At 43.0% G+C, this 19,667-nt stretch overlaps 1 protein-coding gene across 1 annotated transcript in view; it reads left to right on the top strand.

The window, feature by feature from the left end:
• LOC120034060 (procollagen galactosyltransferase 1-like) overlaps nucleotides 1-19,451 on the top strand; it is a 34,629-nt gene extending 15,178 nt beyond the window's left edge. Inside the window, exons 2-12 of the mRNA XM_038980476.1 lie at nucleotides 737-847; nucleotides 1,632-1,749; nucleotides 2,552-2,686; nucleotides 2,844-3,048; nucleotides 13,905-14,024; nucleotides 14,317-14,393; nucleotides 14,953-15,059; nucleotides 15,320-15,452; nucleotides 16,365-16,492; nucleotides 16,900-17,106; nucleotides 17,431-19,451. Of these exons, the coding sequence (XP_038836404.1) occupies nucleotides 737-847; nucleotides 1,632-1,749; nucleotides 2,552-2,686; nucleotides 2,844-3,048; nucleotides 13,905-14,024; nucleotides 14,317-14,393; nucleotides 14,953-15,059; nucleotides 15,320-15,452; nucleotides 16,365-16,492; nucleotides 16,900-17,106; nucleotides 17,431-17,701 (1,612 nt within the window). The 3' untranslated portion in view covers nucleotides 17,702-19,451. The remainder of the gene's footprint in view (nucleotides 1-736; nucleotides 848-1,631; nucleotides 1,750-2,551; nucleotides 2,687-2,843; nucleotides 3,049-13,904; nucleotides 14,025-14,316; nucleotides 14,394-14,952; nucleotides 15,060-15,319; nucleotides 15,453-16,364; nucleotides 16,493-16,899; nucleotides 17,107-17,430) is intronic.
• Nucleotides 19,452-19,667: the final 216 nt, after the last annotated feature.

Genomic DNA, 19,667 nt, shown 5'->3' with positions numbered 1-19,667 from the left:
ATAGACTTAATTATAACATAATAATACACAGAAATACGAGCCTTGGGTCATAATATGGTCAAATCTTTCAGTGAAATACGGAACCGTTCCGTATTTTATCTAACGGGTGGCATCCCTAAGTCTAAATATTGCTGTTACATCGCCCAACCTTCAATGTTATGTCACAATTCTGGCAAATTAATTACGGTCTTTGTTAGGAAGAAATGGTCTTCACACAGTTCGCAACGAGCCAGGCGGCCCAAACTGATGTGGTTTCAGTTGGAACCTCAGCAGAATGGAATCAGGCACGCAAACTGTCAGTCTGGCACAAGAAGTCTCTCAAACACACACACAGTCCTTTTCAGTAGCTAATAACCATCAAGTTTCACTTCCCCAGCATTCTTGCTTATTTAGTATATTTTCTGTTTTTTAGTAAACCGGCAAGGATGGGTGGTGGATATTAGAGCTGCTTTGGTATGGGTGTACTTGCTTGTATGGAATTCAATGCTGGAGTCAGTATCCCACGGCTCCTGACAATAGGCCAAATTGAAGTGAACACTGAAGTACTGTCATCTGAGCCCTGATATGATCTTTCACATTCACTGTCTCTACTTTACTCAGGTCTACTTCCAAACGCCACTGCTCCTATAAACGTCTGTGTGTCTGTGTGCTTATTACCCCTTACACTGTTGACCAGAAAAGTAGCAAATGAATCATGCCTGTAATAATAATGTGCCTCTGTCTCTGTGTTGTACAGGGTAGCGACGGACCACAATGTGGACAACACTACAGCCATCCTGCGTGACTGGCTCGTCAAGGTCCAAAAACTCTACCACTATGTGGAGTGGAGGCCGCAGGAGGAGCCCACGTGAGTTCCTCTCATGTTCACTTTATAAACTGTGTGTGTTTCTGTATCTGTCTGTGTCATTTATTCAGGAGAGGGAACGCTTTACATAACATTAGACCATTTCTAGATGGTTAATATGTGATTTATAAACTACAAATTAACTGTCTACAAACTACGTATAAACACTTAACATCCTCCTTAAAGACACCTTCATGTAAAGTGTTACGGAGAGGCACCTCAATGTAAAGTGTTACGGAGAGGCACCTTCATGTAAAGTGTTACGGAGAGGCACCTGAATGTAAAGTGTTACGGAGAGGCACCTTAATGTAAAGTGTTACGGACAGGCACCTTCATGTAAAGTGTTACGGAGAGGAACCTGAATGTAAAGTGTTACGGAGAGGCACCTTAATGTAAAGTGTTACGGAGAGGCACCTTAATGTAAAGTGTTACGGAGAGGCACCTTCATGTAAAGTGTTACGGAGAGACACCTTGCTGTAAATTGTTACAGAGAGGCACCTTAATGTAAAGTGTTACGGAGAGGCACCTTCATGTAAAGTGTTACGGAGAGGCACCTTAATGTAAAGTGTTACGGAGAGGCACCTTGCTGTAAATTGTTACGGAGAGGAGCTTTTCTGCAAAGTGTTACGGAGAGGCACCTTAATGTAAAGTGTTACGGAGAGGCACCTTAATGTAAAGTGTTACGGAGAGGCACCTTAATGTAAAGTGTTACGGAGAGGCACCTTACTGTAAATTGTTCCCAGAGAGGATGTACTGAATGTCCTGTTTGTTTATGTTTGTCCCTCAGAGAGTACCAGGATGCAGACAGCCCGAAGCAGTGGACCAACCTCCGCTACGCACACGTGATGAAGCTACGGCAGGCAGCACTGGACTCCGCAAGAGACATGTGGGCAGACTACTTCATGGTACTTCTTTCTCCAGTCTCCATGACGACCCCACCCTCTTTTACAGATAAACAGGGTGCAATCCCAACGGCACCCTATTCCCTACATAGTGTGTAGGGAATAGGGTGCCATTTGTGACGTAGATTGGCCCTGGTCAAAAGCCGTGCACTATGTAGGGAATAGGGTGCCATTTGGAATAGTCAAGTCTTTCTCCATGACGACCCGCCCTCTTTTACAGAGATGAAGACTTCTCCTTTTAAGAACAATAACGCAATAAGAGAACAGCGAGAGTCATGCTTTCCTATCTCACTTCTGGTTTAGAGTAAACCAATCCATCTGGCTTGGTGTTACTATTTACCATTCTGGAATAAACCTGCCAGAATCTTAAATATGACAGCTTTGAGTTCTATTCTTGCACCCCTAAGCATGAACACATTGTCCAGGACTCGCAAGGGTATACTTTTATGATGGAGTGAAAACACAGATGAGGTCGTTTTGTTCTTGAAATGTGCCTTTTGTCTTCAGTAATGTTGTGCAATTAGAACTGGGTTAAAATAGAGCTGCTAAAGTTTATGAATGATAACAAATACTATTTGAACCCAAGGCTGTGGCCTATGCTGCCTCCTCATTCTAACACTGATTCTGGTGGCTGGACGTAGGCTGCCGCTACAATGACATCCATTGTTCAAAGTGTCACTAGAGAGGATTGATGTTGCATGTTGCAGAGTGATTTTTACAGCTTGAAGTGGATAATGTGTCTCACTGTTCCCTCTCCCCCTTCCATCACACACACTCACACGCTTTTCCATTCTCTCCTGTCTAGGTGGTGGACTGTGATAACCTATTGACCAATCCTAATGTACTGTGGAAGCTCATCAAGGAGAACAAGACCATCGTAGCTCCCATGTTAGAGTCCCGTGCAGCCTACTCCAACTTCTGGTGTGGCATGACCTCCCAGGTACGCTACTATTTGTGTGTTGTGTGTGTTTGCGCGTGCGGTCGTGTCCTCCCAGATACTTTGCGTGCAATCATGCACTAAAGCGTTAGCACAATAACCTTGATTGAAACAGAAGTACTCATCGTATTCCAAACACTTCTCCCTCTACCTCCTCCAGGGTTACTATAAGCGCACCCCGGCCTACATCCCTATGAGAAAGCAGGTGCGTAAAGGATGCTTCGCGGTTCCCATGGTGCACTCCACCTTCCTGATTGACTTGAGGAAGGAGGCGTCACGCCAGCTGGCCTTCCACCCCCCTCACCCAGACTACAGCTGGGCCTTCGATGACATCATTGTCTTCGCCTTCTCCGCTCGCATGGCAGGTACTGTTAATGTGTTCTCTCTCTTTTATCCTGTTTGGTAGCCTTCACATACAGCATGATAATGATTTGGTACACTTCATTGTGTTTGCCCTCTATGCTCGCATGGCAGGTAGGCCTACTGTTGTTATTCTGTTCACATGGCAGGTAGGCCTACTGTTGTTATTCTGTTTACATGGCAGGTATGACTACTGTTGTTATTCTGTTCACATGGCAGGTAGGCCTACTGTTGTTATTTTGTTGACATGGCAGATAGGTCTACTGTTGTTATTCTGTTCACATGGCAGGTAGGCCTACTGTTGTTATTCTGTTCACATGGAAGCTAGGCCTACTGTTGTTATTCTGTTCACATGGCAGGTAGGACTACTGTTGTTATTCTGTTCACATGGCAGGTATGACTACTGTTGTTATTCTGTTCACATGGCAGGTAGTCCTACTGTTGTTATTCTGTTCACATGGAAGGTAGGCCTACTGTTGTTATTCTGTTCACATGGCAGGTAGGACTACTGTTGTTATTCTGTTCACATGGCAGGTAGGTCTACTGTTGTTATTTTGTTGACATGGCAGGTAGGACTACTGTTGTTATTCTGTTCACATGGCAGGTAGGTCTACTGTTGTTATTTTGTTGACATGGCAGATAGGTCTACTGTTGTTATTTTGTTGACATGGCAGGTAGGCCTACTGTTGTTATTTTGTTGACATGGCAGATAGGTCTACTGTTGTTATTTTGTTGACATGGCAGATAGGTCTACTGTTGTTATTTTGTTGACATGGCAGGTAGGTCTACTGTTGTTATTTTGTTGACATGGCAGGTAGGACTACTGTTGTTATTCTGTTCACATGGCAGATAGGTCTACTGTTGTTATTCTGTTCACATGGCAGGTAGGCCTATGTTATTCTGTTCACATGGCAGGTAGGTCTACTGTTGTTATTTTGTTGACATGGCAGGTAGGCCTACTGTTGTTATTTTGTTGACATGGCAGGTAGGACTACTGTTGTTATTTTGTTGACATGGCAGGTAGGCCTACTGTTGTTATTCTGTTTACATGGCAGGTAGGTCTACTGTTGTTATTTTGTTGACATGGCAGGTAGACCTACTGTTGTTATTCTATTCACATGGCAGGTAGGTCTACTGTTGTTATTTTGTTGACATGGCAGGTAGGCCTACGGTTGTTATTTTGTTGACATGGCAGATAGGTCTACTGTTGTTATTTTGTTGACATGGCAGGTAGGCCTACTGTTGTTATTTTATTGACATGGCAGGTAGGACTACTGTTGTTATTCTGTTGACATGGCAGGTAGGTCTACTGTTGTTATTCTGTTCACATGGCAGGTAGGCCTACTGTTGTTATTTTGTTGACATGGCAGGTAGGTCTACTGTTGTTATTCTGTTGACATGGCAGGTAGGTCTACTGTTGTTATTCTGTTCACATGGCAGGTAGGCCTACTGTTGTTATTCTGTTGACATGGCAGGTAGGTCTACTGTTGTTATTCTGTTCACATGGCAGGTAGGCCTACTGTTGATATTCTGTTCACATGGCAGGTAGGACTACTGTTGTTATTCTGTTAACATGGCAGGTAGGTCTACTGTTGTTATTCTGTTCACATGGCAGGTAGGACTACTGTTGTTATTCTGTTCACATGGCAGGTAGGTCTACTGTTGTTATTTTGTTGACATGGCAGGTAGGACTACTGTTGTTATTCTGTTCACATGGCAGGTAGGTCTACTGTTGTTATTTTGTTGACATGGCAGATAGGTCTACTGTTGTTATTTTGTTGACATGGCAGGTAGGCCTACTGTTGTTATTTTGTTGACATGGCAGATAGGTCTACTGTTGTTATTTTGTTGACATGGCAGATAGGTCTACTGTTGTTATTTTGTTGACATGGCAGGTAGGTCTACTGTTGTTATTTTGTTGACATGGCAGGTAGGACTACTGTTGTTATTCTGTTCACATGGCAGATAGGTCTACTGTTGTTATTCTGTTCACATGGCAGGTAGGCCTACTGTTGTTATTTTGTTGACATGGCAGATATGTCTACTGTTGTTATTCTGTTCACATGGCAGGTAGGACTACTGTTGTTATTCTGTTCACATGGCAGGTAGGTCTACTGTTGTTATTTTGTTGACATGGCAGGTAGGACTACTGTTGTTATTCTGTTCACATGGCAGGTAGGTCTACTGTTGTTATTTTGTTGACATGGCAGATAGGTCTACTGTTGTTATTTTGTTGACATGGCAGGTAGGCCTACTGTTGTTATTTTGTTGACATGGCAGATAGGTCTACTGTTGTTATTTTGTTGACATGGCAGATAGGTCTACTGTTGTTATTTTGTTGACATGGCAGGTAGGTCTACTGTTGTTATTTTGTTGACATGGCAGGTAGGACTACTGTTGTTATTCTGTTCACATGGCAGATAGGTCTACTGTTGTTATTCTGTTCACATGGCAGGTAGGCCTACTGTTGTTATTCTGTTCACATGGCAGGTAGAACTACTGTTGTTATTTTGTTGACATGGCAGGTAGGCCTACTGTTGTTATTTTGTTGACATGGCAGGTAGGACTACTGTTGTTATTTTGTTGACATGGCAGGTAGGCCTACTGTTGTTATTCTGTTCACATGGCAGGTAGGTCTACTGTTGTTATTCTGTTCACATGGCAGGTAGGACTACTGTTGTTATTCTGGGCACATGGCAGGTAGACCTACTGTTGTTATTCTGTTCACATGGCAGGTAGGACTACTGTTGTTATTCTGGGTACATGGCAGGTAGACCTACTGTTGTTATTCTGTTCACATCGCAGGTAGGACTACTGTTGTTATTCTGGGCACATGGCATGTAGACCTACTGTTGTTATTCTGTTCACATAGCAGGTAGTCCTACTGTTGTTATTCTGTTGACATGGCAGGTAGGTCTACTGTTGTTATTCTGTTCACATGGCAGGTAGGCCTACTGTTGTTATTCTGTTCACATGGCAGGTAGGCCTACTGTTGTTATTCTGGGCACATGGCAGGTAGGTCTACTGTTGTTATTTTGTTCACATGGCAGATAGGTCTACTGTTGTTATTTTGTTGACATGGCAGGTAGACTTACTGTTGTTATTCTGTTCACATGGCAGGTAGTCCTACTGTTGTTATTCTGTTCACATGGCAGGTAGTCCTACTGTTGTTATTCTGTTCACATCGCAGGTAGGACTACTGTTGTTATTCTGTTCACATGGCAGATAGGTCTACTGTTGTTATATGGTTGACATGGCAGGTAGGTCTACTGTTGTTATTCTGTTCACATGGCAGGTAGGCCTACTGTTGATATTCTGTTCACATGGCAGGTAGGACTACTGTTGTTATTCTGTTCACATGGCAGGTAGGACTACTGTTGTTATTCTGTTCACATGGCAGGTAGGTCTACTGTTGTTATTTTGTTGACATGGCAGGTAGGACTACTGTTGTTATTCTGTTCACATGGCAGGTAGGTCTACTGTTGTTATTTTGTTGACATGGCAGATAGGTCTACTGTTGTTATTTTGTTGACATGGCAGGTAGGCCTACTGTTGTTATTTTGTTGACATGGCAGATAGGTCTACTGTTGTTATTTTGTTGACATGGCAGATAGGTCTACTGTTGTTATTTTGTTGACATGGCAGGTAGGTCTACTGTTGTTATTTTGTTGACATGGCAGGTAGGACTACTGTTGTTATTCTGTTCACATGGCAGATAGGTCTACTGTTGTTATTCTGTTCACATGGCAGGTAGGCCTACTGTTGTTATTCTGTTCACATGGCAGGTAGGTCTACTGTTGTTATTTTGTTGACATGGCAGGTAGGCCTACTGTTGTTATTTTGTTGACATGGCAGGTAGGACTACTGTTGTTATATGGTTGACATGGCAGATAGGTCTACTGTTGTTATATGGTTGACATGGCAGGTAGGTCTACTGTTGTTATTCTGTTCACATGGCAGGTAGGCCTACTGTTGATATTCTGTTCACATGGCAGGTAGGACTACTGTTGTTATTCTGTTCACATGGCAGGTAGGACTACTGTTGTTATTCTGTTCACATGGCAGGTAGGTCTACTGTTTTTATTTTGTTGACATGGCAGGTAGGACTACTGTTGTTATTCTGTTCACATGGCAGGTAGGTCTACTGTTGTTATTTTGTTGACATGGCAGATAGGTCTACTGTTGTTATTTTGTTGACATGGCAGGTAGGCCTACTGTTGTTATTTTGTTGACATGGCAGATAGGTCTACTGTTGTTATTTTGTTGACATGGCAGATAGGTCTACTGTTGTTATTTTGTTGACATGGCAGGTAGGTCTACTGTTGTTATTTTGTTGACATGGCAGGTAGGACTACTGTTGTTATTCTGTTCACATGGCAGATAGGTCTACTGTTGTTATTCTGTTCACATGGCAGGTAGGCCTACTGTTGTTATTCTGTTCACATGGCAGGTAGGTCTACTGTTGTTATTTTGTTGACATGGCAGGTAGGCCTACTGTTGTTATTTTGTTGACATGGCAGGTAGGACTACTGTTGTTATTTTGTTGACATGGCAGGTAGGCCTACTGTTGTTATTCTGTTCACATGGCAGGTAGGTCTACTGTTGTTATTTTGTTGACATGGCAGGTAGGCCTACTGTTGTTATTCTGTTCACATGGCAGGTAGGTCTACTGTTGTTATTTTGTTGACATGGCAGGTAGGCCTACTGTTGTTATTTTGTTGACATGGCAGATAGGTCTACTGTTGTTATTTTGTTGACATGGCAGGTAGGCCTACTGTTGTTATTTTATTGACATGGCAGGTAGTCCTACTGTTGTTATTCTGTTCACATGGCAGGTAGGTCTACTGTTGTTATTCTGTTGACATGGCAGGTAGGTCTACTGTTGTTATTCTGTTCACATGGCAGGTAGGCCTACTGTTCTTATTTTGTTGACATGGCAGGTAGGTCTACTGTTGTTATTCTGTTGACATGGCAGGTAGGTCTACTGTTGTTATTCTGTTCACATGGCAGGTAGGCCTACTGTTGTTATTCTGTTGACATGGCAGGTAGGTCTACTGTTGTTATTCTGTTCACATCGCAGGTAGGTCTACTGTTGTTATTTTGTTGACATGGCAGGTAGGTCTACTGTTGTTATTCTGTTCACATCGCAGGTAGGCCTACTGTTGTTATTCTGTTGACATGGCAGGTAGGTCTACTGTTGTTATTCTGTTCACATCGCAGGTAGGCCTACTGTTGTTATTCTGTTCACATGGCAGGTAGTCCTACTGTTGTTATTCTGTTCAAATGGCAGGTAGGACTACTGTTGTTATTCTGTTCACATGGCAGATAGGTCTACTGTTGTTATTTTATTGACATGGCAGATAGGGCTACTGTTGTTATTTTGTTGACATGGCAGGTAGTCCTACTGTTGTTATTCTGTTCACATCGCAGGTAGGCCTACTGTTGTTATTTTGTTCACATGGCAGGTAGTCCTACTGTTGTTATTCTGTTCACATGGCAGGTAGTCCTACTGTTGTTATTCTGTTCACATAGCAGGTAGGTCTACTGTTGTTATTTTGTTGACATGGCAGGTAGGTCTACTGTTGTTATTTTGTTGACATGGCAGGTAGGACTACTGTTGTTATTCTGTTCACATGGCAGATAGGTCTACTGTTGTTATTCTGTTCACATGGCAGGTAGGCCTACTGTTGTTATTTTGTTGACATGGCAGATATGTCTACTGTTGTTATTCTGTTCACATGGCAGGTAGGACTACTGTTGTTATTCTGTTCACATGGCAGGTAGGTCTACTGTTGTTATTTTGTTGACATGGCAGGTAGGACTACTGTTGTTATTCTGTTCACATGGCAGGTAGGTCTACTGTTGTTATTTTGTTGACATGGCAGATAGGTCTACTGTTGTTATTTTGTTGACATGGCAGGTAGGCCTACTGTTGTTATTTTGTTGACATGGCAGATAGGTCTACTGTTGTTATTTTGTTGACATGGCAGATAGGTCTACTGTTGTTATTTTGTTGACATGGCAGGTAGGTCTACTGTTGTTATTTTGTTGACATGGCAGGTAGGACTACTGTTGTTATTCTGTTCACATGGCAGATAGGTCTACTGTTGTTATTCTGTTCACATGGCAGGTAGGCCTACTGTTGTTATTCTGTTCACATGGCAGGTAGGTCTACTGTTGTTATTTTGTTGACATGGCAGGTAGGCCTACTGTTGTTATTTTGTTGACATGGCAGGTAGGACTACTGTTGTTATTTTGTTGACATGGCAGGTAGGCCTACTGTTGTTATTCTGTTCACATGGCAGGTAGGTCTACTGTTGTTATTCTGTTCACATGGCAGGTAGGACTACTGTTGTTATTCTGGGCACATGGCAGGTAGACCTACTGTTGTTATTCTGTTCACATGGCAGGTAGGACTACTGTTGTTATTCTGGGCACATGGCAGGTAGACCTACTGTTGTTATTCTGTTCACATCGCAGGTAGGACTACTGTTGTTATTCTGGGCACATGGCATGTAGACCTACTGTTGTTATTCTGTTCACATAGCAGGTAGTCCTACTGTTGTTATTCTGTTGACATGGCAGGTAGGTCTACTGTTGTTATTCTGTTCACATGGCAGGTAGGCCTACTGTTGTTATTCTGTTCACATGGCAGGTAGGCCTACTGTTGTTATTCTGGGCACATGGCAGGTAGGTCTACTGTTGTTATTTTGTTCACATGGCAGATAGGTCTACTGTTGTTATTTTGTTGACATGGCAGGTAGACTTACTGTTGTTATTCTGTTCACATGGCAGGTAGTCCTACTGTTGTTATTCTGTTCACATGGCAGGTAGTCCTACTGTTGTTATTCTGTTCACATCGCAGGTAGGACTACTGTTGTTATTCTGTTCACATGGCAGATAGGTCTACTGTTGTTATATGGTTGACATGGCAGGTAGGTCTACTGTTGTTATTCTGTTCACATGGCAGGTAGGCCTACTGTTGATATTCTGTTCACATGGCAGGTAGGACTACTGTTGTTATTCTGTTCACATGGCAGGTAGGACTACTGTTGTTATTCTGTTCACATGGCAGGTAGGTCTACTGTTGTTATTTTGTTGACATGGCAGGTAGGACTACTGTTGTTATTCTGTTCACATGGCAGGTAGGTCTACTGTTGTTATTTTGTTGACATGGCAGATAGGTCTACTGTTGTTATTTTGTTGACATGGCAGGTAGGCCTACTGTTGTTATTTTGTTGACATGGCAGATAGGTCTACTGTTGTTATTTTGTTGACATGGCAGATAGGTCTACTGTTGTTATTTTGTTGACATGGCAGGTAGGTCTACTGTTGTTATTTTGTTGACATGGCAGGTAGGACTACTGTTGTTATTCTGTTCACATGGCAGATAGGTCTACTGTTGTTATTCTGTTCACATGGCAGGTAGGCCTACTGTTGTTATTCTGTTCACATGGCAGGTAGGTCTACTGTTGTTATTTTGTTGACATGGCAGGTAGGCCTACTGTTGTTATTTTGTTGACATGGCAGGTAGGACTACTGTTGTTATTTTGTTGACATGGCAGATAGGTCTACTGTTGTTATATGGTTGACATGGCAGGTAGGTCTACTGTTGTTATTCTGTTCACATGGCAGGTAGGCCTACTGTTGATATTCTGTTCACATGGCAGGTAGGACTACTGTTGTTATTCTGTTCACATGGCAGGTAGGACTACTGTTGTTATTCTGTTCACATGGCAGGTAGGTCTACTGTTGTTATTTTGTTGACATGGCAGGTAGGACTACTGTTGTTATTCTGTTCACATGGCAGGTAGGTCTACTGTTGTTATTTTGTTGACATGGCAGATAGGTCTACTGTTGTTATTTTGTTGACATGGCAGGTAGGCCTACTGTTGTTATTTTGTTGACATGGCAGATAGGTCTACTGTTGTTATTTTGTTGACATGGCAGATAGGTCTACTGTTGTTATTTTGTTGACATGGCAGGTAGGTCTACTGTTGTTATTTTGTTGACATGGCAGGTAGGACTACTGTTGTTATTCTGTTCACATGGCAGATAGGTCTACTGTTGTTATTCTGTTCACATGGCAGGTAGGCCTACTGTTGTTATTCTGTTCACATGGCAGGTAGGCCTACTGTTGTTATTTTGTTGACATGGCAGGTAGGACTACTGTTGTTATTTTGTTGACATGGCAGATAGGTCTACTGTTGTTATATGGTTGACATGGCAGGTAGGTCTACTGTTGTTATTCTGTTCACATGGCAGGTAGGCCTACTGTTGATATTCTGTTCACATGGCAGGTAGGACTACTGTTGTTATTCTGTTCACATGGCAGGTAGGACTACTGTTGTTATTCTGTTCACATGGCAGGTAGGTCTACTGTTGTTATTTTGTTGACATGGCAGGTAGGACTACTGTTGTTATTCTGTTCACATGGCAGGTAGGTCTACTGTTGTTATTTTGTTGACATGGCAGATAGGTCTACTGTTGTTATTTTGTTGACATGGCAGGTAGGCCTACTGTTGTTATTTTGTTGACATGGCAGATAGGTCTACTGTTGTTATTTTGTTGACATGGCAGATAGGTCTACTGTTGTTATTTTGTTGACATGGCAGGTAGGTCTACTGTTGTTATTTTGTTGACATGGCAGGTAGGACTACTGTTGTTATTCTGTTCACATGGCAGATAGGTCTACTGTTGTTATTCTGTTCACATGGCAGGTAGGCCTACTGTTGTTATTCTGTTCACATGGCAGGTAGGTCTACTGTTGTTATTTTGTTGACATGGCAGGTAGGCCTACTGTTGTTATTTTGTTGACATGGCAGGTAGGACTACTGTTGTTATTTTGTTGACATGGCAGGTAGGCCTACTGTTGTTATTCTGTTCACATGGCAGGTAGGTCTACTGTTGTTATTTTGTTGACATGGCAGGTAGGCCTACTGTTGTTATTCTGTTCACATGGCAGGTAGGTCTACTGTTGTTATTTTGTTGACATGGCAGGTAGGCCTACTGTTGTTATTTTGTTGACATGGCAGATAGGTCTACTGTTGTTATTTTGTTGACATGGCAGGTAGGCCTACTGTTGTTATTTTATTGACATGGCAGGTAGTCCTACTGTTGTTATTCTGTTCACATGGCAGGTAGGTCTACTGTTGTTATTCTGTTCACATGGCAGGTAGGTCTACTGTTGTTATTCTGTTCACATGGCAGGTAGGCCTACTGTTGTTATTCTGTTGACATGGCAGGTAGGTCTACTGTTGTTATTCTGTTCACATCGCAGGTAGGTCTACTGTTGTTATTTTGTTGACATGGCAGGTAGGTCTACTGTTGTTATTCTGTTCACATCGCAGGTAGGCCTACTGTTGTTATTCTGTTGACATGGCAGGTAGGTCTACTGTTGTTATTCTGTTCACATCGCAGGTAGGCCTACTGTTGTTATTCTGTTCACATGGCAGGTAGTCCTACTGTTGTTATTCTGTTCAAATGGCAGGTAGGACTACTGTTGTTATTCTGTTCACATGGCAGATAGGTCTACTGTTGTTATTTTATTGACATGGCAGATAGGGCTACTGTTGTTATTTTGTTGACATGGCAGGTAGTCCTACTGTTGTTATTCTGTTCACATCGCAGGTAGGCCTACTGTTGTTATTTTGTTCACATGGCAGGTAGTCCTACTGTTGTTATTCTGTTCACATGGCAGGTAGTCCTACTGTTGTTATTCTGTTCACATAGCAGGTAGGTCTACTGTTGTTATTCTGTTCACATGGCAGGTAGTCCTACTGTTGTTATTCTGTTCACATGGCAGGTAGGTCTACTGTTGTTATTCTGTTCACATGGAAGGTAGGCCTGCTGTTGTTATTCTGTTCACATGGCAGGTAGTCCTACTGTTGTTATTCTGTTCACATGGCAGGTAGGACTACTGTTGTTATTCTGTTCACATGGCAGGTAGGTCTACTGTTGTTATTTTGTTGACATGGCAGATAGGTCTACTGTTGTTATTTTGTTTACAAGGCAGGTAGGTCTACTGTTGTTATTCTGTTCACATGGCAGGTAGGACTACTGTTGTTATTTTGTTGACATGGCAGATAGGTCTACTGTTGTTATTCTGTTCACATGGCAGGTATGTCTACTGTTGTTATTTTGTTCACATGGCAGATAGGTCTACTGTTGTTATTTTGTTCACATAGCAGGTAGTCCTACTGTTGTTATTTTGTTTACATGGCAGGTATGTCTACTGTTGTTATTTTGTTTACATGGCAGGTATGTCTACTGTTGTTATTTTGTTTACATGGCAGGTATGTCTACTGTTGTTATTTTGTTTACATGGCAGGTATGTGTAATGTGGTTATTCGGGATTGCTGCCTTTTTAGATCTGAGTTTTCCACAACAGTAATGAATAAGATTATATGGACAGGGAGGACCGGATTCTAGATCAGCTTTCCGGCTCCCGAGGTGCTTGGTGAATAAGCTGAGGCTACGACTACGGACTTTTCACCCCTGCCCCACCCCCGTCCCGCCCCTCAGGAAACGTATTTCTCAAATCTAGGGGGCGAATCACTGTGCATGTTTTTTTTGCAAAATTCCTAGGGGTTTAACAGACAGTGGTTAGTTCCCAGAGTCTGTTTTTTCTAATTCCATTCATGGACATAGGGTATGCTTCGTGTAAGATATCTTAATACACTTTTGCATAAATACCGTAAGTGTCTAATTTTGAAGGTGGATATTTTGAGGTGTGACACAAAGAACCTAATCTGCAGTGAGACTTGTAGCGTGAATAGGCATAGAAAAGCGTAAATGTTTGTAGTAACCTTGTCATTAATAACAAACTTCTCTTCTCCCTCTACACGCTACTCTTCCTCAGATGTGCAGATGTTCCTATGTAACAAAGAGACTTATGGGTATTTCCCCGTGCCACTGCGAGCCCACAACTCCCTGACAGACGAAGCAGACAGCTTCCTGCATTCCTTGTTGGAGGTCAATGGTGAGTGTTATGTCATATTGTCAGAGGTCAAAAGGTAGTCGGCTTTAATGTCCATACTAGCATATACTAGCATCCGAATAGGCAAAACTGGTTAAAATTACGTCTTTTTGACGTCTCACTGGGTTACCACTTAGGATGCTCAATACATCGCTTAATTCTAAGTAGTAGGCCAGTGTGGATATCGGAACACAGCTGGAAGTTGGAGCTTTTCGTTCTTCTCTAACTAAATGTTATTGGTCGGCATGTGAGAGTTCTTTATCATTCCTATCATTTTTCTCCTTTCTCACGTCAGTGCGGAACCCTCATGTGCTGCCCTCGGAGTACATCCCGGCCCCCGTAAAGATACAAGATAAACTGGGCTTTGATGAGGTGGGATATGAGCCAGCTCAGAATATGGTTGCTGTTCCTTATTGACCCCGAGTCCCTATGCCCACAATGTCAAACTCTTTCTATGGAGGCTGAGTGTCTGCAGGTTTTCACTCCTCCCTTCTACTTGATTGATCAATTAAGGTCACTGATTAGTTAGGAAATCCCCTCACGTGGTTGTCTAGGTCTTAATTGGACACAATTGAAATGAAATTACAAAAAAACGCAGACACTCGGGCCATCTATGGAATGAGTTTGTCAGCCCTGCCCTAGGCACTCCTGAAGATGTGTAAGGATCTAATGGGTTTAAGCAATAAGGCAATTGCTTCACCATGTCTTCTGGTAGGCTCGGTTGAATTGTCACCACATTTCATACACCTATCCAATTGTTTCCGAGTGTCTAAGGGTAGCTGTCGTTTATGAATTCATCACTAGAATTCAAAATGTCTCTTTTGTACCCTTCAGCTCTAAATGTCTCCCTCTGTGGGTGTCATGTGGTATTGCATGTATTGACTCACTACTGTACAGTAAGGTAAGTAAGTAAGGTATTGCGTGTGTGCAGGTGTTCATGATCAACCTAAAGAAACGGACAGACCGGCGGGATCGCATGCTGAGGACTCTGTACGAGCAAGAGATTGCCTGCAAGGTCATTCAAGCGGTAGACGGCAAGTAAGTTGACCTATTTTTGAAGGCACTCTTCTGTCTGCACGTCATATACTTCTTGTACCATTAAAGGTAGACTCAGTGATGGGACATCGTCACACACAGCAGAAGTTGCCCCACTGTTTATGATGTCATATCGCTAAGTCTTCAAGTGCTCAAAATGACCCCGTTATCTCTCTCTCCATCTCTATTTGTGTGTCTCTCTTTGTTTCTGTCTCTTTCTCCCTCACCCCTCTCTCTCCTGCCCCTCCCTCACCCCCCCTCAGAGCGATGAACATCAGTGAGATCAATGCCCTGGGGATCCACATGCTACCAGGCTACAGTGACCCGTACCACGGTAGGCCCCTCACCAAGGGAGAGCTGGGCTGCTTCCTATCACACTACAACATCTGGAAAGAGGTGAGCCCTGCAGCTGCAGGCCCGGGTAGTGTTCAGTAGGGAGAACATTTTTAGAAACTGAAACAGGGGAGGTAGTATCTGAACTTGTCCAATAAGAACACAGATTTTAATTATTTGTTTTAAATTTTGCTACAGGGTTCTCTCCGAATGAATACATTAGGGTTGGGCTCAATTCATCATATTATTGAGAATGCTCCAAAATCCAAATCAATTCTTGAACTGAATTTGAATTGAATTTGAATTGAAGTAGTAAACTGGATACAAAATTGCAATTTGAATGAAAGGAAATAGAATTTAATTCAATGAAATTCAAATGCCTCTTCTATTCTACAGTACATCTTCCACATAAAACATCAAACATACGGGATGAAATCTTAAAATGAATGGTCAAGGAAAACAAAACCTGTATGCGAATAACATTGAAAAATAACATTGACCTGTATGTGAATAAGTTATTATATTTCATGGATCACCTAAACTTTGTTCAATTTGGGGAAAATACAATATTTCCCAGAAAGTATTAGTTTAACCCTCAAGTTGACCCTGAGGCTTTCAAAAAGAAGCCAAAGAAATAAAATGGTTGGTGGAAATATAATTGGCTATTCTAGTGATATAGTCTTTGGTATCTGGAAGTGTGACCTATCGGAATCAGTGAAACTCTCATGTTCTATGACTAAGTGGTATTTCTTTGAATTAAATTATACTTCACTCAATTTCAAAATCATGTGGGGTATGGCCTATTCAATTCGAATTTCAACTCATGAGTTGACTGGGAGTCAATTCCAAAATTCGGAATTGAGCCCAACCCTGGAACACACCTCTGGCTCTCACTCTCAGGTATAGATGGTGTACAGAAGTTTCTTTGCGTCCTCTGAATGTGAGGGTCACTGTTTTATCTCTGTGTGTGTTCAGATCGCAGAGCGGGGTCTAAAGAGTTCCCTGGTGATCGAGGACGATCTGCGTTTCGAGGTCTTCTTCAAGCGACGCCTGATGAACCTGATGAGTGAAGTGGAGAGCCAGGGGCTAGACTGGGACCTGATGTGAGTGTTCCATATACTGTTCCACTAGCCTGCTCCACTCAGAGATACATTCAATAACTGTTGTGTTCTGATGACTGAAGTGGAGAGCCAGGGTCTAGACTGGGACCTGATGTAACTGTTCCATAGACTGTATATCATCCACTATACACACGGGATATCCTCTATTCTAGGTCAGTGATTTTCAACCTTTGGTCCGCGGACAGGCATTGGTCCCTGGGATATCGCTGGCCGATCCCTCAGACATATGATACAGTATTTGGTTAGTTCTTAAGTGTTAATTGTAATGTTAGCAGTCCTTTTAAGAGTTAAGAACCCCCGTTCTAGCTTGCTGACTCCGCACTTACTGTCTACCCTTCCCATGTGGTGTAAACTTCAACTTTCTCTTCCCCAACTGTTCCTCCTCCCAGTTATATCGGCAGGAAGAGGATGCAGGTGGACCACCCTGAGAAGTCCGTGCCCAATATACACAACCTGGTGGAGGCTGACTACTCCTATTGGACGCTGGGCTATATGATGTCATTACAAGGAGCCCAGAAGCTGCTGAGGGCAGAGCCGTTGAAGAGGATATTACCCGTAGATGAGTTCCTCCCTGTCATGTTCAATAAACACCCTGTGTAAGTTCACCTCTCTCTGTCGCACGCTTTCTCTCTTTGTCTTTCTGTCGCCTGTCTCTCCGGGTAAATCTCAAAAGTATTTTCCTGGATTCCTTGAATCCTCTCTTCTCGCCTCCTTTTCAAAGTGTCTGCAGGAAACTAAGGGAGCATGAGAGGAGAAAGATATTCTCTTCTCGAAGCTCCCCTTCACGGTTTAAGGAGGCTGCAAGGAGAGAAGACAAAAGGAATCAAGGAAAAGACTTGAGATTCACCCCTTTTCACCCATTCCTCTTTTCAATGTATCCCGTGACATCTTTATCTCCTCTCTCTTACCTCTCTCTCCAGCTCGGACTACATGGAGCACTTTGAGGAGCGGGACCTGAAGGCCTTCTCGGCCGAGCCCCTGCTAGTGTTCCCCACTCACTACACAGGAGACTCGGGCTACATCAGCGACACAGAGACCTCCGTGGTGTGGGACAACGAGAAGGTGCGTACGGACTGGGACCGGGCCCGCTCGGGGAAGACCCAGGAGCAGGCTGAGATCAGCAGCGAGGCCCAGAACTCTGACGTACTCCAGTCACCTCTGGACAGCACAGCCACACGGGACGAACTATGAGAGGAGAAGGGGTGGAGAGGAAGGGGATGGGATTGGCGATGGAGTATGATGGAGAGATATGCTGAAGATTAAGAACCATCGTGAGTGATGTGAACCACCAAGGGGTTTTTTTGTGTCGTTTTTTTACGTTTTAGCCCCCTTTCATTGCAGCAACATGACGTATAGTAGGCGCCTGTTTTTGCTTCCTTTTTTAACCAAAGATTACAAGTTAAAGGGATTAGTTGCATTCTTTTGGAGAGAAAAAATTATTCCATTTCCTTTTTCATTTCAGAAATATGTTGGACTCACCTTTTTTGTTGTTGCTGCATTTACAAGACCCAAATACAGGGTGGGTTCTGTATGTCAACAGTGATCTGGTTGGACTGTCTATTACATTTCAGTGATGTGATTGGCCTGTGAACTGGAACTTTGTTTCTGATTGGTCACTACCATGCCTCAAGTGCCTTATAGCCTAGTTCATCATGCCAAATCTCACAACTGACCCGAGACCTTGTCACCTCTAGAATGAATAATTCATTTATTAATTGTTAATTAATTAACGTGTGTGCATGTACTATAACAGTGAACTGTAGCAGTCTTTCTGAAAGGACTGGAAAAGACGAGCATCTGCATGCTTTTTGGAGATAGCTTTAAGAGGACCTTTTTCATTTGTTCATTTGTAAACTATAGCTAGAACTAACATCTATTGCATCGATTAGAGATTTGTGCTTGAAAGTTGTGTGTGCTGCTTCGCAAACGAGTTCCATAGTTTTACGAAAACCTCAAAACGGAGCTCAAAGTCCCATCATATGACAAATGAGATTAATACCAAAACAGTAGTAATTAAAAAGCAACACCTCCCAAAAGGAATGACTTGGCTACCCGACCTCCCTATCAGACCCTAACCGTTGAGCTACAGTAGTGCTCTTTATAGCTGTGGAATACATCTTCTTAAAAACCAACAGCTCCCAATGTTAATAACTATGGTTAGAATCCTAACTTCCACTTCAGTCAAATCTTTCTCATCTGTTAATTGACATCAATGCATCACTATAAGTAAAAATTTGACTTAAGTGGACGTTAGGATTCACCCCTATCCGCTTTCCCTGTCAGTCCATGGCCATTGAGTTACAGTAGAGCTGTTTATAGCAGTGGAGTACTCCTTTCCCCCACTTGCCACCTCTGGTCTGTTTCCAGGCTAATGGCTTGTCGCCTTCACACAGAGGGTCACCGGCGGGAGCGACCGCAGTAGACGCCTCACACTTTTGTGGTCGAGGAGGAGTCATGTGATTCCTCCCAGCCACATCCAAACTTGGTCGGTCGGCCTGCGTCTCCACCTCTCTCTCCTCAGCATTAAGATAGAAAGTGGAAAGCAGAAACACTTTGGACCGTGTAGTATAGCAGTTAAATAGAAGCCTGTGTTTAACAGATAAGAGACAGAGCTTGGATGGATCGTCATGCTTTTCATCTTTTAGTTATTTATTGCTGACCTGTCAGAAGAGGTGTCCGTCTAGAGCAGGGGTGGGCAACTCCAGTCCTCGGGGCCTGATTGGTGTCACACTCTTTCTCCATCGCTAGCAAACACAGCTGATTAATCAAATTGCATTCTAAACTGATTAGGTGATTATTGGAGTCAGGTGTGTTAGCTGGGGCAAAACTGTGACACCAATCAGGACCTCGGGGACTGGAATTGCCTAGGGCATGGTTTCCCAAACTTGGCTCTGCCCCCCCCCCCCCCCCCCCCCTGTGTGCACATTTTGGTTTTTGCCCTACCACTAAACAGCACATTCAAATAATCAAAGCTTGATGATGAGTTGATTATTTGAATCAGCTGCAAAAAAACAAAACGTGCACCCAGGGGGGTCCCCAGGACCGAGTTTGGAAAACCCTGGTCTAGGGCACGTGTCAAATTCATTCCACGGAGGGCCGAGTGTCTGTGGGTTTTCACTCCTACATTGTACTTGATTGATGAATTAAGGTCACTGAT

This window comes from Salvelinus namaycush, chromosome 41, assembly GCF_016432855.1.
Source record: "Salvelinus namaycush isolate Seneca chromosome 41, SaNama_1.0, whole genome shotgun sequence".
Taxonomy (NCBI): domain Eukaryota; kingdom Metazoa; phylum Chordata; class Actinopteri; order Salmoniformes; family Salmonidae; genus Salvelinus; species Salvelinus namaycush.
This window is presented reverse-complemented; position numbering and strand designations above follow the sequence as displayed.